Here is a 26,721-nt window from a genome sequence, read left to right on the forward strand (position 1 = left end):
GCTCCTTCCAAAAAGCCATTTCTTTCCTGCAGTCTTCTCCCTCTCTTGACTGCTCAAAGGTAATTTCCTTAGAGATACTTTTCTTGATTCCTCCCAAATTAAGTCAGGTGCCCTGAGAGAGACCCTCCTCTATCCCTCTGCCCTTCTCCTGACAAACACTCTGTGTGCCTCTCCCCCATGATCACAAGATCATGAACTCTAATCCACCATGGTAGCCTCAGAATCTAGCCCAGTGCTTGGCACAGAGGAAGCCTTCAATCAACATTTGTAAAAACTGACCAAACAAAATCAAATGAAATACTAAAGAATATCCCATGAAAATTCCAAAGAGACAGAAATCGTATTCAGCCATGGGCATCAGAAAAAAATTTCACGGAAGTAGTAGCATTTGAGGTTGTCATTAAAGGGCTGAGAAGGTACAAATAGGAAATGATGGGTGGGGAGGGAAGAGCATAAGCAAAGAGTCTAAGGCCAGGAAGGAAAGGATGTGGAATGTTAAAACTGAATAAACCAGTTGCCATCAAGTCAGCTCTAACCCATGATGACCCCATGTGTGCCGGAGTAAGGTTTTCCATGGCCAGTTTTTCAGAGGTAGATTGCCAAATCTTTCTTCCAAGTTGCCTTTGTGTGAACTTGAGCTTCCAACTTTTGGGTTAGCAGCCAAGCTCATTAACCATTTGTACCACCCAGGGACTCCCTAAAACTGAAGGCGACCTTGGAAACTCGTGCCCCACTTTAACTGGCATGTGACTTTTTTTCCACTCATATTTTCACTTTGTTAAGACTATTCCCCAATAGACTGGGTGAATTCTAATGGTTATTTTGTTGGGGGAGAGGGGAGAAGGGGTGGAAACTATATAACTAAGACAGCAAATAGAAAATGACTTACCTGGAATGCAAAAAAGTCTTCGGAAGGAGCATTCATGATATTGCAAATCTGAAAGCCATGAGGGAGAATAATGGAGCTGTGATTAGACCTGATAGAGTACCCAGTGAAGCAATGCATACTATTTTTCAAAACACAACATCATTGCCCAAGGCAGTCACATTCTTTTCATTAGGTAGACATACTTGAGATGGTTTTGAGGCTACTAGACAGAAAAAAAACACCTTAGAAACATTACTTCCTACCATTTGCTTGGCTCGCGAATCATTTACAACCTTTGAAAAAGTTAAGGTTATACTTTGTGATTACTAATAGCGGTACAGTATCCCATTTTGTTAGGTATTTGGTTTGTGTCCAATTATTTTTATTAATATAGATAATGCTACTATAAACATTTTGGATCATTTACATTTGGGTTTTGTTTGTTTTGGCAAGAAGGGGTCATTTCCTTGGCTTATAAGCCCCAAAGTAGAGTAAGAAATGAAAGGTGTTGTAGCTCTGGTTAGGTATGTATTGTCAGATTCCTCTCTCTAAATTGGACCAGTTTACCTTACCATGAAAGACACTTATCTGATCCTTCCACAGCCCTGGCAATGGGCACTGTGTATAGTTGTATGATGTGTGCCCTGCACAAAGGTATCCAGCTGAGGGGGCAACTGCTTGCTGAAATACAGCCTGTGCCCTGTTTGTGGAGCTGTGACCCTGACCTTTCTCTATTTGTCCATCCAGAAGGGGTAGTTTTCTCCAATTCTCACAAAAACATCATTTGGGCTCACAGCAACTCTGCCTGTCAACACAGTCCTTAACTGTCCTATGGTCTTGGAGGGTAAGCTGTCCCTCCTCCTATTTGAGGACCGCCCATCCACTGCAGCATCCCTCTGGCCTCTCCTGGGATCAGCTTCATCAGTTGTCATTGTTCTGTCCTGCACTTCAGACCTCTCCCGTAACTTCTCTGAGAGCTCAGTTTCCTCAGCCCAGGAGCATGCTGGAGTCTTTCGCATCCTTAAAAAGGAACTCTTCCCTTGTCCCTCGTGGTCCCCAGAGCAACCACCCCTGCTTTCTCTTCCTCTTTTATCTTGTGCTCTCTACCTTCTCATTACCCATCCACTCCTCAGCAGACCACACACTGGTTTTTGCCTTCATCTCGCCACCAAATTTGCTCTCACGAAGGTCACTGATGACCTCTTAATTGCCAAACCCAATGGGGGTTTTCAGTTCATATCTCACTGAACCACTTTGCTGCATTTGGTCCTCTCCCTCTTGGTTGAAACTTCCTGCTTCCTTGATTTCCATGACACTGCCTTCTCCTGGTTCTCCACATGTCTCCAGCACTCCTTATGTTTCTCCTTCACACACTCCTCTTTCTCCATCCAGTCTTTAAATGCTAGCATCCTCTAGTATGTATTCTGCCTAGGGTCCACTGCCCTTCTCCCTCTCCCTGGTGACTTCATAAACACTCATGGTTTCAATTACCATTTGGTCCTAATATCTTCCAAATCTCCATCTCCAACCCCCTCTCTCCCCACAGCACCATATCTTTGTCTACTTGTTAGACCTCTGCTCTTGAAAAAGGTCTCAGCCTCACCTTGTCTGAAACTGACCTCATCATCTTACATTCAAACCTGGTGGCAGCACTATCCCTCCAGTCTAGAAGCTGAAATTGGATTTGACTCTTCTCTGTCCCTTCATCTCTGCTTACAATCAACCTCAAAGTCCTGCCAGTTTTACCCTTTCAATATTTCTCAAATCTGACCCCTGATCTTCCTCTCTATACGTATTCGTTGAAGTTGTCAGGAGTATTAAATGAGTAAATTTACTCAGTGGCTGCCCACCCACTGCACCAGAGCCTGCCCACCTACGTAAGCATTCAGTGGCAATAAGTTAGCACTTTTAGCTGTCCTGGCTTTGTTGAGACTCTTATCATCTCTTGCATGGAAAGATGCACTAGCCTCCTCACTGGTTGCTCTGCCTGCAGTCTCAGCCCCTTCAGGTTTATTTTGGATGCAGCTGTAAGAGTTATATTCTAAAATGAATCTGAGTCATCTTTGTATCCCTATATCCAGTTACAGAGCCTGGCACATAGAAATACTCAATAAATAAACACCGTGGTACATGAACAGCATTACGAGTGACCATGCCAATCTCCTCCTTAAAAACCCATCATCTGTAGATTAAAGTCCCAACCCCTTGACCTGACATCCAAGGTCTACTGTGATCTGGCCTCTCCCTATCTCTTAAGCCTCTCTGCTCACCATCTTCCTACTTACAACCTATAGCTCCAGTGACCCTGAACCAACACACCATGCTGCTTCAAACCTCCACACTTTCGACCATGCTGTTTCTTCAATCTGGAATGCCCTTTCCTGCCCCCACCAGCCTAAGACATATTTATATTTTAAAATTCAACTCAGATGAACACACTCTAGAAAGTCTTTTCTGATGTTCTCAGGCTGATTTAGATGTCCCCTTCTCTGTGTTCCCAGAATATGTCATGTACATCCCTATTGTGGCCTTATCACACTGTACAATAAGTATCTGTTAATAAGGGTGTTTCCTCATTTGACTACGAGTTTCTTAAGAGCAGGAACTGTATCAGAGTCATCTTTGTATCCCCAGAGCCATTTACACTGCCTGACGTACAGAAAATGATCAAAAATAAACACTCTACTACATGAATACATGAATAGCACTGTGTAGTGTGTGCCTGGGGAAGGATATAGAGATGACCAGGCTCAGATCCTGCCCTCAAGGACACCAAGTATTGTCTGAGGTGGGGGGTGGGATGTATGTGTGGGTGATGTGCAGGTAACAGACATGACCCTTCTCCCTGAAGCAGGAGATACTCTCACTTCACCCTTGCCCAAGTGGGTGAGGCATGGCAAGACATGAAGCGTGTGGGCTCTGCTGTATAGAGTCCCTGGATAGCGCAAACGGTTAATGCACTCAGCTGCTAACCAAAAGGTTGGAGGTTCCAGTTCACTCATAGACACCCTGGAAGAAAGGCCTGGTGATCTACTTCAAAAAAATTGACCATTGAAAATCCTATGGAGCACAGTTCTACTCTAATACACTTGGGGTCACCATGAGTTGGAGTTGACTTGATGACAACTGGTTAGTATGTAGCATGGCTGGAAGTGCCATGGGGATGAGAGGTTGGAAGTGGTAATTATGTCTCTGGTATGAAAGATTGGAACTTAGTCTCTGGTAGATGAGCCAGGCATTACTTTGTCCCTGGCACACAAGCATAATCATCTTTAGTTGTCTGTGGACTGTGTACTTTTTCATCTGAGGATTATGTCTCTCTGTATTTCATATTTCTTCAAGGGTCAATTCTCTGCTCATCTCCTTAGGTCAAATGTCAAGTGAATTCTAGGTCAAGCTTGAGAAACAAGCGAACTAGGCTTTTGGGGGCCCACATTTCCCATTGTTTCTTCCACTCTCTTGATGGAAATCCTTTTGCTCTTCCACCTCATTAAAAACTCTCCCCCTTCAACATTGTATTACTACTTACCAGGCCATTTTGGGCAACATAGGTAGGGAGACCACTTACTAAAGCCCAATGATCAGGAGGTGGGTTCCTGTAAAGGTCAAAGGCAAATGGTGATTTAGTTGTTGTTGTTGTAAAAATATATATATAACACAGCCTTTGTCCATTCAACATTTTTCACATGTATAATTTCGTGATATCAAGTACCTTAATCATATTGTGCAACCATCACCAGTAATCATTGCCAAATTTTCCATCACAAATGGTGACTTCTGATGCAGGTACAGTTAGAACAGAATAAGGAGATAGTGTGGTTTAAAGTCAGGAAAGGTGTGTGTCAGGGTTGTATCCTTTCACCATACTTACACAACCTGTACACTGAGCTAATAATCTCAGAAGCTGGACTATATGAAGAAGAATGAGGCATCAGGATTGAAGGAAGACTCGTCAACAACCTGTGTTATGCAGATGACACAACCTTGCTTGCTGCAAGTGAAGAGGACTTGAAGCATTTATTGATGAAGATCAAAGACCACAGCCTTCAGCATGGATTACACCTCAACATAAAGAAAACAAAAATCCTCACAATTGGACCAATAAGCAACATCATGATAAATGGAGAAAGATTGAGGTTGTTAAGGATTTCATTTTACTTGGAACCACAATCAACGCCCATGGAAGCAGCAGTCAAGAAATCAAATGACATATTGCATTCTTTAAAGGGTTAAAAAGCAAATATGTCACTTTGAGGACTAAGGTGTACCTGACCCAAGCTATGGTATTTTCAATTGCCTCATATGCATTCAAAAGCTAGACAATGAATAAGGAAGACCGAAGAAGAATTCCAAAAAATCAAAAACCAAACCCAGTGCCGTCGAGTCGATTCCGACTCATAGCGACCCTATAGGACAGAGTAGAACTGCCCCATAGAGTTTCCAAGGAGCACTTAGCGGATTCAAACTGCTGAACTTTTGGTTAGCAGCCATAGCACTTAACCACTATGCCACCAGGGTTTCCTGAAGAAGAATTAATGCCTTTGAATTATGGTGTTGGCAAAGAGTATTGAATATACCATGGACTGCCAGAAAAATGAACAAATCTGTCTTGCAAGTACAGCCAGAAAAAAAAAAAAGGAAGTACAGCCAGAATTCTCCTTAGAAGTGAGGATGGTGAGACTTCGTCTCAAGTACTTTGGACATGCTATCAGGAGGGACCAGACCCTGGAGAAGGACACCATGCGTGGTAGAGAGTCAGTGAAAAAGAGGAAGATCCTCATAGAGATAAAATGACACAGTGGCTGCAACGATGTGTTCAGACATAACAATGATTGTCCGGATGGTGCAAGACCAGGCAATGTTTTGTTCTGTTGTGCATGGGGTCACTATGAGTCAGAACTGACTGGACTGTACCTAATAACAACAACAGTTGGATTAAAAAGTTGAGTCTGGGTCTTTGCCCTCCCCAGACTCTGGTGACTCCCAGCCCCCACTTATATTCACTACATCTGACTGAGCTCCAAATATTGTCCAAGCACCTTAATGCCATAATTTAGACATTGAGAAAAGGATTATAAATATATTTTACTGATTGCCCTCTGAACTACTACCCAAGAAGACAGACAATATTTATTCAACAAATTATTATTGGCTACTGAGCAAAAATATACCATCACTTCTCTTATGAAGTTAGTAGATTAATACTATGTAGCAAGTCAGGCAACTCATCTCTGGTGAGCTCCTACCATGTACTACAGCTAAGTGCTTTACATATTTATTCCTCATAACAATATTACAAATTTCGGTATTATTGCTTTTTACTTGTTTATTGTAAGAAAAAAATACACAAACGGAAAAGTACATTAAAAAACTTCATTGTTACGAAGTGAACATCTGTGGAACCATACCCAGGTCAAGAACAGCACTACCAGCACCTTGCAAGCCTTTGACTTGCGCCTCCCAGTCACAACCTTCTCCCTTACTCAAAGTTAACCATTGTCTAGCATTATGATACACCCTCTCCTCACTTAGCTACATGGTTAGGTTCCAAAGACCAGCTCGTTATGAGAATCAGTGTTACGCAAAAATGGGTGATAACCACATTAGATCGCAAAATGGAGGATCACTGCCTCATTACACAACTGTCAAATCACATCATTACCTAACTGCCAAATTACTTCATTATGTAACCACCAAATCACTGAGAATCATGGTCCAGCCAACCTGACACAGAACCTTAACCATCAAAACCAGCATTACTCTTGCCTGGCACCTCTGCATTCATTACTGTTTGTTACTGCCAGATGTAGGTCATTAATATACAAAATAGTTGCATAGTAGATTTTTTACTCTTGTCATAAATGTGACATGTTGGATAACGCGATAGTCAATAAGTGAGGAGAAGGTATAATTACATTCTTGCATTTCTGTAGTCTTGCCACCTATGTATGCTTTCCTATACCCACTAGTTTAATTTTGCCTGTTTTTGAACTTCAGTAAGATGGAATAATACAATGCATATTATTTTGAATGGCTTCTTTTTCATGTAGCTGTAATTCATTCTTTTTTATTGACTCACAACTTTCCTTTTTATGATTATACCACAGTGTCCCCATTCAATTGTTGGTGGACATTTTCCCCCCAGTTTGGGCTATCATAAGCAGAACTGCTATGAACGCTCTGCATATGTGCTCTCAATTCATATGGTATATGCCTAGGAGTATTGTTGCTGGGTCATACCTTCAACTTTCTATGTAGTATTAATCTACTAACTCCATGAGAGAAGTAACAGTATCTGTTTTTGCTAAGCAGGCCAAACCGCTTCTGAAGTGATTATACCAACTTACAGTCTCATCAGTAGTATATTAGAGTTTTCTTTGTTCCACATCTCTGTAAATAAATATTTTCAGACTTTTAAAATTTAGCCCTTCTGCATTATGTTGAGTGAAATTAGCTGCAAAAGGACAAATATTGTATGAGACCACTATTATAAGATCTCAAGAAATAGTTTAAACACAGAAGAAAATATTCTTTAATGGTTATGAGGGTAGGAAGGGAGGGAGGGAGAGGGGTATTCGCTAATTAGTAGACAAGAACTATTTTAGGTGAAGGGAAAGACAACACTCAATACAGGAGAGGTCAGCACAACTGGGCTAAACCAAAAGCAAAGAGGTTTCCTGAATAAACCAAATGCTTTGAAGGCCAGAGTAGCAGGGGCGGGGGTTTGGGGACCACAGTTTCAGGGGACATCTAGGTCAATTGGCATAATAAAATCTATTAAGAAAACATTCTGTATCCCACTTTGGTGAGTGGCATCTGGGGTCTTAAATGCTAGCAAGTGGCCATCTAAGATGCATCAACTGGTTTCAACCCACCTGGAGCAAAGGAGAATGAAGAACACCAAAGATACAAGGTAATTATGAGCCCAAGAGACAGAAAGGGCCAATAAATCAGAAACAACATCAGCCTGAGACCAGAAGAACTAGATGGTGCCTGGCTATAACAGATGACTGCCCCGACAGGGAACTCAATAGAGAATCCCTGATGGAGCAGGAGAACAGTGGGATGCAGACCCCAAATTCTCATAAAAAGACCAGAGTTAATGGTCTGACTGAAATTAGAGGGACCCTGGAAGTCATAGTCCCCAGACCTTCTGTTGGCCCAAGACTTGAACTATTCCCGAAGCCAACTCTTTAGACAGGCATTGGACTGGACTACAGGATAGAAAGTGGTACTGGTGAGGAGTAAGCTTCTTGGCTCAAGTGGACCCATGCGATTATGTGGGCAGCTCCTGTCTGGAGGGGAGATGAGAAGGCAGAGGGGGACAGAAGGTGGCTGAATGGTCACTGGGAATACAGGATGGAGAAAAGGAGTGTGCTGTCTCATTAGGGTGAGAGCAACTAGGAGTACATACCAAGGTGTATACAAATTTTTATATGAGAGACTGACTTGATCTGTAAACTTTCACTTAAAGCACAATAAAAATTGAAAAGAATTTAGCTCTTCTGGCAGAATTTCAGGAAACCCTGGTGACGTAGTGGTTAAGAGCTGAGCTGCTAACCAAAAGGTGGGCAGTTCAAATCCACCAGACACTCCTTGGAAACTCCATGGGGCAGTTCTACTCTGTCCTGTAGGGTTGTTATGAGTCAGAATTGAGTTGACGGCATTGGGTTTTGTTTTGTTTTATGGGGCATTTTTGTTTGTTTGTTTCTTGACAGTTCATTCAGTCATTTATTTATTCAACAAACATTTATTGACTGCATCAAAAAAAATTTTTTTTTTCAGTCAAGGACACCTGAGCTACTCTGCAGTAACAAACGCCCCCCATATCTCAGTGACTTAAAACAACAAAAATTTATCTCTTGTCAATGCTACCTGTCAGTCTCAGGTTGCAGGGGGTCTGCTCGGCCTGGTCCTTACTCAAGGATGAGGGCTGGCAGAGCCCGCATCCTGTCAGCTATCACCCGTCACCACTGCAGGATGAAGGGCAGTCACACGCTGGCTCTTAAACACTCCTCTGGAAGTAACACATGCCATTTCCATCCACTTTTTTGGAGACAAAACAAATCACATAGCCATTGTGGGTTGGGGGAAGAAATGTAGTTCTGTGTGCCTGGAAGGGGGAGAACCAGAAGTACCAGCAGAGAGCCTAAGAATGCTTCACTTGCTGTGGACCAGCAACTGTTTTAGATGCTCAGGGTATATCAGTGAATAAAACAGGCAAAACTCCCTGGATCTGTGGAGCTTACGATCAGTGAAGGGAAAAAGACAATAAACATCATAAACTGAGGATGACTGCTTTAAATGGGATGGTCAGGGTACGCCTCACAGAAATATTTGACAAGGACTCTTAAAGGAGGGGAGGGAGTGAGCCACTCAAATATCTAAAGGAAGTGTTCTTGACAGAGGAACAGCTCGTACCAAGCCTATGCAGGAGCACACCTGGCATGTTTTACAGGGAGCTAGGAGGCCGGAAGCACACCTGGCATGTTTCACAGGGAGCTAGGAGGCCGGAAGCACACCTGGCATGTTTTACAGGGAGCTAGGAGGAGGCCAGAAGCACACCTGGCATGTTTCACAGGGAGCTAGGAGGCCAGTGTGGTGGGAAAGGGAGTGAGTGAGGAGAGCAACAGGAGCTGAAGTCTGAGAAGGATTAGGGGCCCAAACGAGGAGGGCTTTAGTGATGAGGACTTTGGCTTTCACCTTGCATGGGATGTCAGGAGCCACTGGGCAGTTCTGACTAAAGATTTGAAAGAGTCACTGTCATGGATTGAATTGTTTTCCCCCCCAAAATATCTGGCAGCTTGGCTAGGTCAAGGTTCCCTTGTATGATTGTCTACCATTTTATCTTCTGATGTGATTTCCCTGTATGTTGTAAATCCTATCACTATGATGTAATAAAATGAATCAGTGGCAGTTATACTGATGAGGTCTACAAGATTAGATAGTGTGTTAAGCCAATCTCTTTTGAGATAGAAAAGAGAGAAGCGAGCAGAGAGACAGGGGGATCTCATACCACCAAGAAAGCAGTGCCAGAAGCAGAGCACATCCCTTGGACCTGAGGTTCCTACTCTGAGATGTTCCCAGACCAAGGGAAGACTGATGCATCACAGAGCCGACAGAGTAAGCCAGCCTTCCCTTGGAGCCAGCGCCCTAAATTTGGACTTGTAGCTTACTAGACTGTGAGAGAATAAACTTCTCTTTGTTAAAGCCATTCACTGTGGTATTTCTGTTATAGCAGCACTAGATGTCCAAGACGGTCGCTCTGGCTGCTGTGTGGAGAACAGACTACAAGGGGAACAGTGACACCCAGTAGGAGAGAAATGATGGCTCAGCCACCCTCTGTAATAAGAAAGCACATGACCCCCTGTTTCCAGGGTCAGTTTGCATGTTACCTTCTGAAATGGCTGAGGCTTTGTTGGCCCTGTTGTTCTCTCCAACCTGGGTGGGCCCTCTGTAGCCATGGGTAGCCAATTGCCATCAAGTTGATTCCAACTCTTGGCCACCCCATGTGTGTCAGAGCAGAGCTGTGCTCCACAGGGTTTTCAATGGCTAGTTTGTTGCTGCTTTTTTTTTTTTTTTTAATTTTTCCTCTGCAACTTTCTTTTTTGTGAAGTGTTTGGTATATATTTGGGGCCATCATTGCCATCACTAATTTATGAATTTTTTTATTGTACTCCATATGGAGGTTTACAGAGCAAATTAGTTTCTCATTAAACAACACACATATTGTTTCGTGACATCGGATGCCAACCCCACAACATGTCAACACTCTCCCCTTCTCGACCTTGGGTTCCCTGTTACCAGTTTTCCTGTTCCCTCCTGCCTTCTCATCCTTGCTCCTTGGCTGGTGTGCCCATTTAGTCTCACTTTGTTTTATGGGCCTGTCTAATCTTTGGTTGAAGGGTGAACCTCAGGAGTGACTTCACTACTAAGTTAAAAGGGTGCCTGGGGGCCATAAGTCAGAACTGACTCAGCCGCAACAGGTTTGGTTTTAGTTTGAGGGGGCCATACTCTCAGGGTTTCTCCATTCTCTGTCAGACCAGTAAGTCTGGTCTTTTTCATGTGAGTTATAATTTTGTTCTACATTTTTCTCCAGCTCTGTCTGGGACCCTCTATTGTGGTCCCTGTCAGAGCAGGTGGTGGTGGTAGCCGGGCACCATCTAGCTGTGCTAGACTCAGTCTGGTGGAGGCTGTGGTAGTTGTGGTCCATTAGTACTCTGGACTAATTTTTCCTTTGTGTCTTTGGTTTTCTTCACTTTCCCTTGCTCCAGACGGGGGGAGACCAGTTGAATATCTTAGATGGCTGCTCCCAACCTTTTAAGACCCCAGAAGCTACTCACCAAAGAAGGAAGTAGAACATTTTCTTTATTAACTATGTTACGCCAGTTGAGCTACATGTCCCCCTAAACCATGGTCCCCAACCCTCAGCCCAGTAATTTGGTCTCTTAGGGAATTTGAATGTGTCTATGAAGATTTCATGACCTTGCCTTGGTCAAGTTGTCCTGACTTCCCCAGTATTGTGTACTGTCCTACACTTCACCAAAGTTACCACTTACCTATTGTCTACTTAGAGTTTTTCCCTACCCATCATTCCCCCTCCTTCATAACCATCAAAGAGTGTTTTTTTCTGTGTGTAAATCTTTTCATGAGGTTTTTATAATAGTGGTCTCATATAGTATTTGTCCTTTTGTGATTGACTTATTTCACTCAATATAATGGCCTCCATGTTCATCCATGTTGTGAAATGTTTTGCAGATTCATCATTGTTCTTTATTGTTGCATAGTAATTCCATTGTGTGTATGTACCATAGTTTGCTTATTCATTCATCTGTTGATGGGCACTTCGTTGTTTCCGTCTTTTTGCTATTGTGAATAATGCTGCAATGAACATGGGTGTGCATATGTCTATTCGTGTGATGGCTCTTATTTCTCTAGGTTATATTCCTAGGAGCGGGATTACTGGGTTGTAAGGTATTTCTATTTCTAGCTATTTAAGGAAGTACTATATCATTTTTCAAAATGGTTGCACCATATTACATTCCCACCAGCAGTGCATAAGAGTTCCAAGCTCCCCATAGCCTCTCCAACATTTGCCATTTTCTGTTTTTCCTTGATGAGTGCCAGAATGTTGGGGTGAGATGGTATCTCATTGTAGTTTTGATTTGCATTTCTCTCTCTTTTTTTTTTTTTAATGGCTAGTGATCGCCAGCATTTCCTCATGTGTCTGTTAGCCACCTGCATGTCTTCTTCAAAGTGTCTGTTCATACCCTTTGCTCATTTTTTAATTGGGTTATTTGTCTTTTTGTAAGATCTTCTGGGATTTTGATTGGGGCAAAGGATGATAAAAATGTATTAATTCTATATTCCAATTATACTGATAATTATGTATAATGATAATATAAATGTATCAAATCTATAAATTGATTTGGAAAGAATTGATAGCTTCATAATATTGAGTCACCCATCCATGAACATTGTATGCCTCTGCATTTATTTATTTTCTTTAATTCTTCTCAAGAATATTTTATAATTTTTCCATAAAAGTGTTGCCTATGCATTGGAATAGACTTGACAGCAACAGGTTTGGGTTTTTGTTTTTTTTTTTTTTTTTGGTTTATCTTTAGTTAGATTCATTCTTAGTCACCTGATACATCTTGTGCTATTGTACATGGTTTCCTTTTAAAGTTTATATTTTCTACCTTTGCTGCCAGTATATGTAAGTGCAATTGAATTTCTGTTTGTTGATTTTGTATCCAGTTACCTTGGAAACTCTCTTATTAATTCTAATATTTCATCTATAGATTCTTTTGAGTTTTCTACATGCACAATTACATAATCTTTTGAAATATATTGAGATTTACTTTATGGCCAGTATATAACCAACTATTGTAAATGTCGTATGTATACTTGAGAAGGTTGAGTAATTTATAGTTGGGGTGGAGTGGGTGGGATGCAATAGTCTATCCATATACATTAGGTTAAGTTTGCTAACTGTGTAATTCAAATGCATACATTCTATTTGTTTTCCTCACCTTCATCTATCAATTAGTGAACATGGATTTGTCTATATCTCCTTGTGTTTCTGTCAGTGTTGTTTTATGTTTTTTGGGGTCACGTTATTAAGTGTATACAAACTTAGAATTGTAACATCTTCATGTGATATCAAGGTGGCTTGACCCCTTTATCATTAAAAAGGAGCTTTGGTAGTACAGTGGCTAAGAAATACAGCTGCTAACCAAAAGGCTAGCAGTTCAAATCCACCAGCTGCTCCTTGGAAACCCTATGGGGCAGTTCTACTCTGTCCCATAGGGTCGCTATGAGTCAGAATCGACTTGACGGCAATGGATTTTTTTTTTTTAATCATTAAAAAGTGACTATATCTCTGCTAAAGCTCTTTGGCACGAAGTCTATTTCTATCTGATATTAATATAGTTACACCCATTTTCTTTTGATTAATATTTGCATGATATATCTTTTCCATTCATTTACTTTCCACCTTCTGTATTATCTTTTAAATAGTTCTCTTATAAACAGCATATACAGTGTTTTATCAAATCTAGGAAGTAATCAATTCTTCGATGAATCATTATTTTATGCAACACTGAGAAAGATAAAATTCAACCAATTAATTTGTATGCAATGCTTTTTGATCACTTACCATTTTTACTTTATTCATATCAACAGAGCTCTTTTAGCATTTAGATATACATTTTTTATTTCTATTTTATAAATGTCAAAAAGAGGAAAACTGTGCATCTTAGAATCAATGAAATGTGATAGATTTCATCCTTATCCAGTCTGGCAATCTTTATCTTTTATCTGGAACATTTAGTCAATTTATATTTAAAGTAATTATTGATATATCTGGATTTAAAAATCACCTTAATGTATGGTCTCTATTTTTCCCACCTGCTCCATATTCTTTTTCTAATCCTTTATACTTCGCCTTCCTTGGAAACCCTAGTGGCATAGTGGTTAAGAGCTATGGTTGCTAACCAAAAGATCAGCATTTCAAATCCACCAGGTGCTCCTTGGAAATCATATGGGGCAATTCTACTCTGTCCTACGGGGCCACTATGAGTTGGAATCGACTCGATGGCAATTTTTTTTTTTTTTTTTTTAGTTTGATTAAACATTTATTTACTATTTGATATTCTCCTCCGTTAGTCTGGACGGCATATACTGTGGCAACCATTAGGGATGTTTACAAATATTCTGGTTCTCTCTCCTGGGAAAATGGAAGGATTGTATTCCCCACCCACTTAAACTTAAGTGTGGCCATATGACTAGCTTTGGCCAAGGGAATGTGAGCAAAGGTGACATGTGTCACCCTGAAAGGGACTTTTTAAGAGCCTGTGTTTTTACCATGTTCTCTCTTCCCTTTGTCGAGGTTAGTCAACTTCACAATGTTCAAAATGGTGACTGTTCTGTCAGCCTTAGCTCCCACCTGTCTACAATCAATACATTGTAGTTACCCCCACCCCCACCCACCAACTGGCAGTTGACATGGAGGTAGATAGTAAAATAAATCTTTGATGTTTATACCACTAAGATCTTGAGGTTTTGTTTCCATGGCCTAGCCTATCGTGATTTGAAAATTGGTATCCGAAACAGGATGCTGCCATTCGCTCACACACACACACAAATTAAAATACATGACTTAGTTGTTAAATGAAATAAAAATGGAGTCATGTGGTTGACAAAACGGTATCAGCAGTCAAGAGGACAATGCCTCTAAGACTTGTCTTTACTGAAACTTAAGCTTAGCTTTCCTGTAAATCCACCTTCATTGGCCAATGAGATTCTGACTTCACTTCCACCATGGTTCACCAATGAAATCCTGACAGTATTTCAATAGTAAATTGTATAAGCCAATCAGAAATAAACTTCTGCTTCTGTATTTTGTCAATATAAGCCAATCTCTGCTGATACTCGGTGGAGTATTTTTCCGCATGTGATATGGTGCTACCCAATTCATGAATCTTCTCCCTGAAGGATCCTCATCTAATAGATGAATTTCATTATTAACTCGGTTTGTTTGGCATAGTTTAGGACTGGGTGGGGCAGTAGGGTAAGTATTATCAGAGGCTAGAAGAATGTGATGCTTGAGGAGCGTGGTGAAACCTGAGGGAACTGTGATGTGTGACACAGGTTAGACAAGTTTTAAAAAAAAAAAGGAAAAAAAGAGATGAGTTTAGAAAAGTACCAGTCAGTCCTCCTGTAAACAGGAATGAAATGGAATAGTGAGAACCCAGAAATTCAGGAACTTGAGGCAACTTCCCATCTCCAATCAGTAAAAGATAAACCTGAGAAATGGTTTATCTGAGTGACAGATGACCTGATGACCAGGATCAAGCCAGCATGGCGTATTCCTCCACTGTTTAAAGATTAAGGCAGCATAAAATAAATCACAGTAAATCCTTTCTGTTGGACAAAATAGCTCAGGGAAAAGGAACTAAGGGGGTGGCTCTCCCACTGAGCTTGATGGAGCCTCAAGGACCCTACAACTAGGTTTTGAAAGACTTACTATGTCTCAGGACCAGAGCTGTGGGTGTTGCTCTTGGCACACAGAGAAGATTCAATAGATAAGAAGCCACCTAAGTTTTTGAGAATGCTCTAGTGACAAAATACAGAAGCAGAAGTTTAGTGACCCAAAAACCCAAAAACTACAAGTCCAAGTTAAAAAGGTTTGTAGCCTTAAGCCCCAACCACCTATGGGCAGGCTCGGGGCCTTGCCCTCTGGGAGATCTTTCCATTATCCTCCTCAGTCATATCTGAAGAGCCATTAGAATATATGCCCACCTTGGGGGCTGAGACACTCTCTTAGCCAGCTTCCTGCCTTTTTTGCCTACATGGACCCCAGATGCAGTTCCACAGAAAGCTGAAAAGCACTGATCTGATCCCATATTCTGATTCCTATAGATTCCCATTCTGTAGATGGGAAACAGAGGCCCAGATAAAAAACCAAAAACCAAACCAGTTGCTGTGGAGTAGATTCTGACTCATGACTACCCCGTATGTCATAGAACAGAACTACTCCATAGGATTGTCAAGGCTGTGACCTTTTGGAAGTAGAGCGCTAGGCCTTTCTTCTGAGGCACGTCTGGGTGGGTTTAAACTGCCAACCTTTAGGTTAGTAGTAAAGCACTTAAATGTTTGTACCACCCAGGGATTCCTGCAGCCCAGATAGGTAATTTATTAACACCAGATCTGGGATGTAAACTCAGAGCACTGACTCAGAATCTGACACACTGTGACTGTGATCAAGTCTCTTCCCCTATTTGGGCCTCATTTCCCATCTTGTATAGTTCTTTCCACCATTCTGCACTGCCTCCTTACTGACCTCTCTGCCTCTAACCAAATGTGTGGCCTTGGGTTTGGTTAGTGTTGGTCTTGGAATGAGTATTTTATAGACATGGATAACTTGCCTACAGTTATACATGCTTTGAGATGGAACTTACGGGATGACTTTGATGTCCTCTTTGCCATGCAGGATGTAATCAATGACCTTGTAAAAGTTGATTTCCTAGGAAAAAGAGACAGAAAATCATATGCCTTAAGAGCTAGAGACAGAGCCTCAATAGGAGAGTGTCCATGAAACATGCCGTGTTCTTAACCATTTGCCCTGTAGTTTTCAGAAAGCATCAAGCATGATCAAACTCCCTCTAAGCTGACTGTCCTCAGGTGACTGATGGGACTCAAGGCTCTCCTCCTTGAAACCAGCTCAGAGTGGCCAGGCGGGGGCTGAGATCTGGGGTTGGTAAGATGGGTGAGAAGTTTTCCAAGGGGACCTGGAGGTTGAGTTCAAGAAGAAAGAGATAAAGACTACTAAAGACTAGGGAGAAGGGGGAGGAAAAGAGGCACCCGTCCCACTTAGAATCCTGTGAACCCAGCCATCCCTTAGGTAGGGCTCACCTTCATTGTCATGGCCCCCTTTCTCTCTCACCTCACCACTCAGCTGCTCTTTGCTGAGTCCTCTCTTCTAGGCCTGCCTTCCCAGTCATGGCCGATGCCTCCAAACAAACTTTCCACCTCTTCCACCCTTTCTGCCTCCCTGTACCATTAAAACTCTCATTCTCTTAAAGTTCCCCCTCCCCTCTTCCCAGTTGCTGTCAGGTAAATTCTGACTCACGGAGGCCCCATGGAAACCCTTGTAGTATAGTGGTTAAGTGCTATGGCTGCTAACTAAAAGGTTGGCAGTTCAAACCCACGAGGCACTCCTTAAAAACCTTATGGGGCAGTTCTACCCTGTCCTATAGGGTCACTATGAGTTGGAATAGACTCAATGACAATGGGTTTGGTGGGTTTTTGGTCTGGAGACCCCATGTGTGTCAGAGTAGAACTGTTCTCTATAGGGTTTCCAATGGTTGTGACCTTTTGGAAGCAGATAGCCAGACTTTTCTTCTGAGGCACTTCTGGGTGGATTTGAACTGCCAGCCTTTCTCAGTTAGTAGTCGAGCATTTAATCATTTGATGGGCAGGTTAGCAACCATTTTAAAATGGGAGAACTTAGACCCAGAGAAAGGAAAGGACTCATTATAGCAAGCAGTGAGCTAGAACCCAAACCTAGGCCCTTGACTCCTAACTCAGTGCTCTTTTTGCTCTGCCACTTAAGGCTAATAGCTTAAAACAGTGTTTACTCTCTGTGCCACTAGGCTAGAGCAGGGCCACTTAAAGCATGCTCCCTGGTCTGGTGCCATTCAGTAAACTATTTGTCAGCAGTCCATGATAAGATAAAAACAGAAATTGAGAGTCAGAGTTTAGAAACTTTTATAACAATTAGAATGAGTTCATTTATATCTGTTGAATCTAATAATAAAAAAAATGGGACTTGTATTTTATGTCTTTTTACAGTTTCATTTTTCTAGTTACATATTTTTGTTTTTTATCGCAGTAAATATATAGGTAACAAAACATTTGTCATTTCCATACTCTTAGCATGTACAGTTCAGCAACATTAATTATGTTCATCAAGTTGTTCCAACTCACAGAGACTCCATGTGCGCCAAGTCCTAATATTTTTGTTTCTTTTTAAAATTTTATTTTTAATCACACAAGAAATCATGGATTTGTTATTTTTGAAACTTTAAGGGAGTAGTAATATATTTTTAATCTAGTAATCTATATTTTTTAATATACAGCCATGTACTGCATAACATCCTGTAGGGCAATTTCCAACCGCATATAAGTCCCTGATCCCACAACTTTTTTTTTTTTTTTTTTAAGGAAAAGCAACTCTCCTTTCGTTTATTATTTCCCGCCCCCCGATGGTTTTAAGGAGCCCTGGAAACTCACACTGGCTAAGAGGCCAGCTGCTAACAAAAAGGTTCGCAGTTGGAATCCATCAGCTGCTCCTTGGAAACGCTATGGGGCAGTTCTACTCTGTCCTATAGGGTAGCTATGAGTCGGAATTCATTTGGCAACTTTTTTTTCCTTTTTTTTAAAGACCCTAAACTGCCAGAGTGAATGAGCAGTAGGGCTCCAGGGCGCATCCCAATCCCCGCAGCGCCTCTGCCTCCTCCTCAGTCTCCTCCTCCTGGCTTCATTCACCCTGGCAGCAGAGGTGCAGCCCTTCCCTCTCGGTGCAGCGCAGAGCCTGCCACGGCTCCTCCACTCCTGCACTCCTGCCCGTGGGCCCTGGTGAGGGCGCTAGCGCCAGGCAACGGTGGCAGCTGCTGCCATGATCAGGAAGTGGCTGCACCAATAGCGCTGCAGCAGCCAGGGCCGCCACCTCAGGCGCTCCCCCAGCGCCGGCACACTTTCTCCCCACCAGGTCCCCAAGGCCACCTCTCCACTCCCCCGCCCCTCCATCCCTGCCTTGCTCCCAGACATCCACTAAGTCCTGATCCGGCTGCTGGCACAGCCTCCACCAAGCAGGCAGCCGCACACCCGGCAAGGCCAGCCTCCTATATCCAGTGGATACAGCTCTCCAGCTTTGGCCATTGGGCTTCCCTAAAGTTTCAATGTAATAGGCTTTATGGGGGTTGGTTCATAACTACGGATTGTACTGGAACTGCCTGTATATAATATGGTGTTGACACAACATCCAAATTCTGTAATTTCTTATTTCATAGAACGTATAATCAATGTTAAGCAACGCATGACTGTATGTTAAATCACTAGTAATATATTTTCTAATCATATTTTGAAAAGTATCCATAAAATGGATTGGAAACTTTAAAAATCCGTTCCTTTACTACAAGCGTTCTGAGAAGCATAGCACTAGAGATTTAAATCCGACACCTGGGCCCCACCCCAGGCCTCCTGACTCAACGATCTGCACAAAGAGGATTTCTCTAATCCAATCAAGCCTGTCTGAGAGCCATTTGGTTGATAGGTGATTGATTGTGACCTTCTTCAGACTCATGAGGGAGAGGCAGCCCATGGCAGCAGCAATGACCAGATACTTCCAGGAGGCACACTCCGGCTAAACAGAAGGCAGAGGCTAGAGCTGTTTCAATGGCATGGGCCACTCTAGGGGTAGTGAGCTGCCTAGACTAGGGAGCACCCTAGAGGAAGACTAGTCGAACCTTGTAATATGATGAAATGGAACTAAAACTAGACCTAGAGTGAAAATACTTGGGTTCTTGTCTCTAATACTTGTCCTCCCTGGGTTGGGGTGTGTTTGTTGTTCAAGCAGCAGAACCCTTTTCCCAAACAAAGCATGGAACCTAATCATATAAAGCAGATAAAAGTCGTTGTTAGGTGCCCTCAAGTTGATTCCGACTCATAATGACACTGTATACGACAAAACACTGCCCAGTCCTGCACCATCCTCACAGTCGTGCTATGTTTGAGCCCATTTGTTGCAATCACTGTGTTAATCCATCTTGTTGAGGGTCTTCCTCTTTTTCAACGACCCTCTACTTTACCATACCCTCTCCAGGGACTGGTCCCTCCTGATAACATGTCCAGAAAACATGAGATGAGGTTTCATCATCCTCGCTTTTGAGGAGCATCTGGCTGTACTTATTCGAAGACAGATTTGTTCACTCTTCTGGCAGTCCATGGTATATTAATGGCATTAATTCTTCTTCAGCCTTCCTTATTCATTGTCAGCTCTCAAATATATACGAGGTGACTGAAAATACCATGGCTTGGGTCAGGCACACCTTAATCCTCAAAGTGACATCTTTGCTTTTTAACACTTTAAAGACATCTTTTGCAGCATATTTGCCCAATGCAATACACTGTTTGATTTCTGGACTGCTGCTTCCATGGGCATTGATTATGGACCCAAGTAAAATGAAATCCTTGACAACCTCAATATTTTCTGTTTCATGATGTTGTTTATTGGTTCAGTTGTGAAAATTCTTGTTTTCTTTCTGTTGAGGTGTAATTCATACTGAAGGCTGTAAGTTATCTTCATTAGTGTCTTAGTTATCTAGTGCTGCTATAAGAGAAATACCACAAGTGCGGGGCTTTAGCAAAGAGAAATTTATTTTCTCACAGTCTAGTAGGCTAGAAGTCCAAATTCAGGGTGTCAGCTCCAAGAGAAGGCTTTCTCTCTCTGTCGGCTCTGGAGGAAGGTATTTCCAGTCAATCTTCCCCTGGTCGAGCAGCTTCTCTGGTTCAGGGACCCCAGGTCCAAAGGATGAGGTGTGTTCCCAGCACTGCTTTCTTGGTGGTATGAGGTTCCCAACTCTCTGCTTACTTCCCTTTCCTTTTATCTCTCGGGAGATAAAAGGTGGTGGAGGCCACATCCCAGGGCAACTCCCCTTATTGGATCAGGGATGTGACCTGGTAAGGGTGTTACAATCCCACCCTAATCCTCTTTAACATAAAATTCAATCACAAAATGGAGGCCAACCACAGAATACTGGGAATTGTGGCCTGACCAAGCTAAAACACACATTTTGGGGGGACATAATTCAATCCATGACAATTAGTAAATTGCTGAATACCAGAACGATGTTTACCTGTGTTTTATTGATTACCCAAGGGTACTTGACAGTGTGGATCATAACAAATTATGGTTAACAGATAAAAGTAGAGCTGCCCTAATACAAACAGCTCTTTGTTCTCACTCCCTTTCTTATCTTTCCCCTTCCCTTTTGGCCATGGTCAAGGCAGCACCGTGGAACTCTAGGAATCTAAGGACAATCAGAAAGGAAGAATACCAACCAGACTAGATGATCCCTAAAATTCCTCCCAACTGTGATTCCAAACCCTGGGTGGCGCAGTGGTTAAAACCTCAGCTGCTAACCCAAAAGGTCAGCAGTTCGAATCCCCCAGCTGCTCCTTAGAAACCCTATGGGGCAGTTCTTCTCTGTCCTATAGGGTCACTATGAGTCAGAATTGACTCAATGACAAAGGGTTTTATGATTCAAAGATTGTGGTTAGATACTCAGCAATATCTCTCAAAGATAAAATGCACATACCTTTTGACCCAGTTATTCTATGTGATAATTGTTATTATATGTGATAATTGATCCTATTGATATATTTCTAAATGTGGGTAAAAACACTGTTTGGCCCACCAAGGTTCTCAGCCAGACTCCTTTAAAAAGTCTGGGGACAGTTTAATATCCATTATTAGGAGAGGGGTTAAACAAATTGAGCACCTACATACAGTAGATACTTTGCATGTCTCTGGAGCAAGGCTACTATAAATATGTTGATAGAGAAAGATGCCAAGGTGTACAGTTAAGCGAAAAAAGCAAGGTGCAAAATAGAATCATCACAGTTGTCGACAGTGGTGGTAGCGGTGGAACACGAATACATACGTATTTACACATACGCACACATATACGTATTGTTGTTAGGATTTTATCTTAGAAAAATGTTAGAGAGATGCTTAGTTTTGTCATGCATAAACTCATTTAGTTTCTTGCAAGGTAGTTACGGCAAGGCACACAAGTAAGACCTCACAACACTCACTTAGAACCACAGAATCAGAATTAACAATTACAATTGCAATGTTATCTTAATGGTTAGAGTCCACATCTTTAGACTTCAGGCTTTTACCTTTAATGAGAGGTCTTGGGAGGAAGGCTTAATCACAGCTCGAACTCAGCAGAGGTCCCTTGCAGCTAGGGTCTGTGGTCTGCAGTGGCAAACAGAATCACAGTTCCTTCTCTGCCTTCTCTCAGTGAGCGAGAAGAAATTTAGGGTTTATATGTGAATTTATCACCTTGGCTCCATACAACAAGGGTAGTGTGACATCAAAGACTAGTATGTTATATCTTTTCTTCATAGTTAGAGATCTGCTGAGTGATGCATCTTTTCTTCAAGGTTACAGATTGGGAGGTTGTTTAGAGATTAATTAGGTCATTTTTTCTTGTGTCACAGCATGCTGGGTCAAAGTGAACTTAAAGGTTGTTGAAATTGTTTACATACTTCACATGGTTCTATGTCCAAGTTTAAAAATGTCTAGATAACTTCTAGTGATTTACAGGTTTCTAATGACTTACAGTTAATGTTAGAGAGCTTCCCAAAGGTAGACATATTTCATTTTATAAGATCATATTATGAGTTCTTATACATATGTTTTTTTTTAAGCATAATAGTGACTTACATCTTACGGGATTTGAGATCTTTATAGAAATGTACTGAACACATATACATATATAAACACATACAGACACACATACATAAATATTTGGATATACACCGACATTCCTGGGAAGATGAACTACTAATAGTAGCTGCCTGGAGGAAGAGGAGGAAGAAAAGAGGCTTGCTTTATGTGATGTACCCTTCTGAGCAGTGTCAGCTTCTCACTATACTCATATATTACACTTTAAATAAATATAAACAAATTTTGTTAAAAATGTTTTTAAACGGTGAAGTTGTACCCTATAAGCAGTTCTAGAAAGCAAAGATGACCACCTATGTGCTGGGACTGTGGTAGAGCTAAATTTCAATCTGGGATGGGGAGGAGGCAGAACTGTATAGACCATCTTCAGTCTTCAAGTTAGGGCCATCTGTCTTTGGGCCTGTGCTGGCCTCCAACCTCCCAGGCAAGCTCTCTGCTCACTGGGCCTGGCAGGCTGCCCTATCCAGGGTTCTCTGTAAGATTCTTTTTAGAAAGGTTAGAAATGGACATTTTGTGAAGCTCACAGGAGAATCAATTTGTTTCCACAGAAAGCAACAAAAAGATCAGTGTGCTACAGTTTTCTCCACGCGCTGAAGCTCAGCCAAGTTGTCTTCAAGTCCATATTAATGCAGGAATTCATCCATCACGGAAAAGTCAAAACTGAGCCGTCAATGAGCACCTTTGTTACCTTCCACCTGAGGAGATGACACTATAACATAAGGGTCTTTGAGATAGCCCCAAACACAGCTGTAGCCAAAGCATTGTACATGGAAATACACTAGTTTTAAAAGAAGTGCTATTTTTTTCCCCAAGAAGACTAATAAACACACATAACTTTTTCATAATTAAAATACACACACAACATTTTATTTTTAAAAGGAGGTAAAATGAGGTGTAGTTGCTACTGGAGAACTTTAGGCTCAGGATTTGGGGAGGTTAATTCATTAGAATCTAGACAAAGGCTGTATTTCTAACGTAAATGTGGCAGACAAAGTGTGAAGGCACTGTTAGAAGGCTAAGGGGGCTGTTAAATGGCATGATTATGAGTATAGTCATTAAAGAGAAGAGCATCTTTGGTTTCAATTTGTGCAAATAATTTGATCTCTCTGAACCTCAATTTCCTCATCTGTAAAATGGGGATAATAAAGATTGATGTTGGATGCCATCATGTTGATTTTGACTCATAGCAACCCCATGTGACAGACTAGAACTTCCCCATAGGGTTTTCTAGGCTATAGTCTTTATGGAAGCAGATGACCAGGTCTTTCTCAGAGCCGCTGGATACCCCCTTCATAAACTTGTTGAGGAGAATAAATGACATAATTCAGGTAGAGTGCCTGGCAGATAGTCAGATTCAATTGAGGTACCTACTATTATATATTTGAGTGCCTACTGTGTGTCACTGTGTGACTTCGGTTGCCACACCCCTACTAGGTAAGTTTGATTATCTGCACCTTACAGATGGCAAAGGTGAGGCTCAGAGAGGATTCCCAAGCCATACAGCTACAGCGTGAAACTGGGACTTGAACGCAGTCATTCTCCCTCCAAGCTCACAATCTTTCTAGGAGATCTCGTCACATTGTATCTAGGCCTCATCTCAGCCTATGCATGTTTTCCCTCAATAACTGTGTCCTAGATCTAGAACTGACTTTGGAGATGAGTTCAGTGACAGCATCTAAAAGGGGAAATCAAGGTCCTGGGGGATTATTTGACCTCCCCAACCTCACCCTACAGATCAGTAGCCAAACTGAAGACCTTTGTCTTCCAGACCATGCATGGCCTTTTCCATCACGACCTAATGCCTCTGACTAAACCCTGGAGGTGTCATGGTTAAGAATTTGGCTGCTAAACAAAAGGTCAGCAGTTCGAATCCACTAGGCTGTCCTTGGAAACCCTATGGAGCACTTCTACTCTGTCCTATAGGGTCACTGTGAGTCAGAATCGACTTAATGGCAACGGGTTTGGTTTTGGTTTGAGCCCTGGGAAAGAAAAGCCCTAACTAACCGTGGGTGTGCTAGTCACTCCAGTGAAACCAAACTTTTTGAGTTGATCAAATGATGAGCTGCTCTTCCTAGGGTGGTATCAGTGAGAAAATGTCCCATTCAGTTCAGTCTTGAAGACTGGGATGCTTCAGCGTGAAGAGTCAGGTAACCTAGAGCCCAGCATTTCTCTGGCTGTACTGGAGTTGGATATGATCTCCTGTGACCCTAATATTCTCCAGCATGTTTTCTCCTTTTCAAAATGGGTGACTGAGAGCTTGACATAACTAGCGCCATGATGAACCTATAAGTTTGTTTTGTTCTTTTTTTGCCTGCCTTCTACTTCCCACATAGCTTTATTAATGACTTTGTTTTGCTCTGTCCGGCCACCTGTGGCTTACGACCCCCCACAGGGGGATTAGAGCCCAGATGTCTGGCATGTGTATCTTTAGCCTGATAAGGAGATGTCAGGCATTTATCTCTTTAGTCTGATAAAGAGTCTCTTGTAATTACTTTGTAATGAACAACTCATCTGGCCATGACATCTGCATGCTACAAAGACACTTCTGATCTTTGTAAAAAATCATATATAAGCTCTAATGAAAAAATGCCTTTTGGGGCTCCATAGAGACGGGCTGTGTTGCTGTCAGACCACCCGTTGGTGAACACCTCCTAAATAAGCTTTCTTACTCTTTCGGACTTGGAGTGAGTTTCACTGGCTTGACTGCTCCAGGGCATGGACCCTAATCTGGCAACACTCTGACCTAAGGGCTCAGCCCAGGGAGCCGAATATCAAAGCAGCCAAGGAAATTGAAGTTAGTGATGTTGGAAATTTATGATGATCTCTATTCTACTTCCTCAACTTCTATCTTTCCAGAAGATTCAAGACCAGCTCATATGTGAATTGGAGAAAAAGCTCAGTGGCAGCATGTGGACAGCTCTACAGAAAAGTGTGCACATACTAACATGAAAATGCTGTACATAAAAAAAGAAAAGTGTCCCCAAATGGTTTTCAAACAACAGTGCATGATGCAAGCCTTGACTCAGTCTTCTTAAGTGAAATCATGAAATTGTATGGGTGAAAGAGTAATTTGAAACTGGACTAAAACTCCATTCGGGGCAAGGCCCTGGTGCTTCCTTACCCTTCCAGGCCTCAGTTATGGTCATTTAGTCATTTGTCAGCTATTTTTTGAGCCTCAGGTCTGTTTCCTCTGATTAATCTCCACATTCTCACACATATCATTTCAATAGTCTCTGAAGTGTTTGTACCTCATTTTTTTTAAAGAGAGAATTGGATTAGACCAAAGGTCACAAACTCAAATACCTACAAGGGCCTGATAGAAATATCAGTGAGAGGAGGGAGCCAGGTGTAAACCACAGGGAGCGGTAGGAACTGTGGTAAACTGGAGAGCTCAGGCCTCAGTCCTCGGAGGCAGCTGCCACCCAGATCCAATCAAATGCACCCATAGGATTGTGGATCCAGCTCTGACTGATCTTCCACTTTTTCAAAAGAAATTGAAAATCCATGTATTTATGGGGAATATCTTGATTTGTAAGTACAGGTAGTCCCTGACTTACAGCAGGGTCCTGTTTGGACCACTCTGTCGTAAGTCAATTCTGACATAAGTTGAATACTTCATTTAAAAATTTTTTTTTCATTATTATTGTCCTTTATTATCAGTATCTTCATAAGTCCAGTAGCATTTCCTGGAAACAGCAGCATGATTCTGTCTTTAAATGCCTTGAAACCAGGTATCGATTTCACCTCTTTGTGAATATAGGTTCATTCTGACATCCTTTTCCAAAACAAGTCTGTTCCGTCCACATTGAAAATCTGCTGTGGTAGATATTCTTCATCTTGTATTATCTTGTCCAGCTCATCCTTGAATTTGTTGGCAGCTTCAACATCAGTGCTTCCTGCTTCTCCAGTTATGTGCATGTTATGTAAGCCAAGTCCACATTTGAAGTGATGAAACCAGCCTTTGCTGGCATTAAAGTATTGGTGGTAGTCTTCTCCTCACTGTTCTTTCAAGTTTTCAAAAAGGCTGCATGCTTTCGTTTGAGTCTTCGGTAAACCCATAGGAATTCTCTTCTGGATTTGGTCTTCTGGACAAATCATCAGCAGCAGCTTCTCCAACTCGTGGATTAGCCCTTGCGTCTTCTTTGTTAAAAGACTTGATTTTATGCCAGTCGCTCCTTGAACTGCCTCCAAAATCCTAGTCTTATCCTTAATGATTGTCAAAATGGTCAAATGAGACAATCCTTCTTCACATGTAATTTTACCAACTTTCTTTCTGCTCCACTATCATAGGTCTTAATGATCTTCACCTTTA

The 26,721-nt window shown here is 41.9% G+C and overlaps 1 protein-coding gene across 1 annotated transcript in view; it reads right to left on the bottom strand.

The window, feature by feature from the left end:
• PDE6A (phosphodiesterase 6A) overlaps positions 1-26,721 on the bottom strand; it is a 98,179-nt gene that overhangs the window by 40,105 nt on the left and 31,353 nt on the right. Inside the window, exons 6-8 of the mRNA XM_049874051.1 lie at positions 16,333-16,397; positions 4,398-4,464; positions 890-937 (exon numbers count right to left, since the gene is read on the bottom strand). Of these exons, the coding sequence (XP_049730008.1) occupies positions 890-937; positions 4,398-4,464; positions 16,333-16,397 (180 nt within the window). The remainder of the gene's footprint in view (positions 1-889; positions 938-4,397; positions 4,465-16,332; positions 16,398-26,721) is intronic.

The sequence above is a fragment of the Elephas maximus genome, chromosome 2, assembly GCF_024166365.1.
Source record: "Elephas maximus indicus isolate mEleMax1 chromosome 2, mEleMax1 primary haplotype, whole genome shotgun sequence".
Taxonomy (NCBI): Eukaryota; Metazoa; Chordata; class Mammalia; order Proboscidea; family Elephantidae; genus Elephas; species Elephas maximus.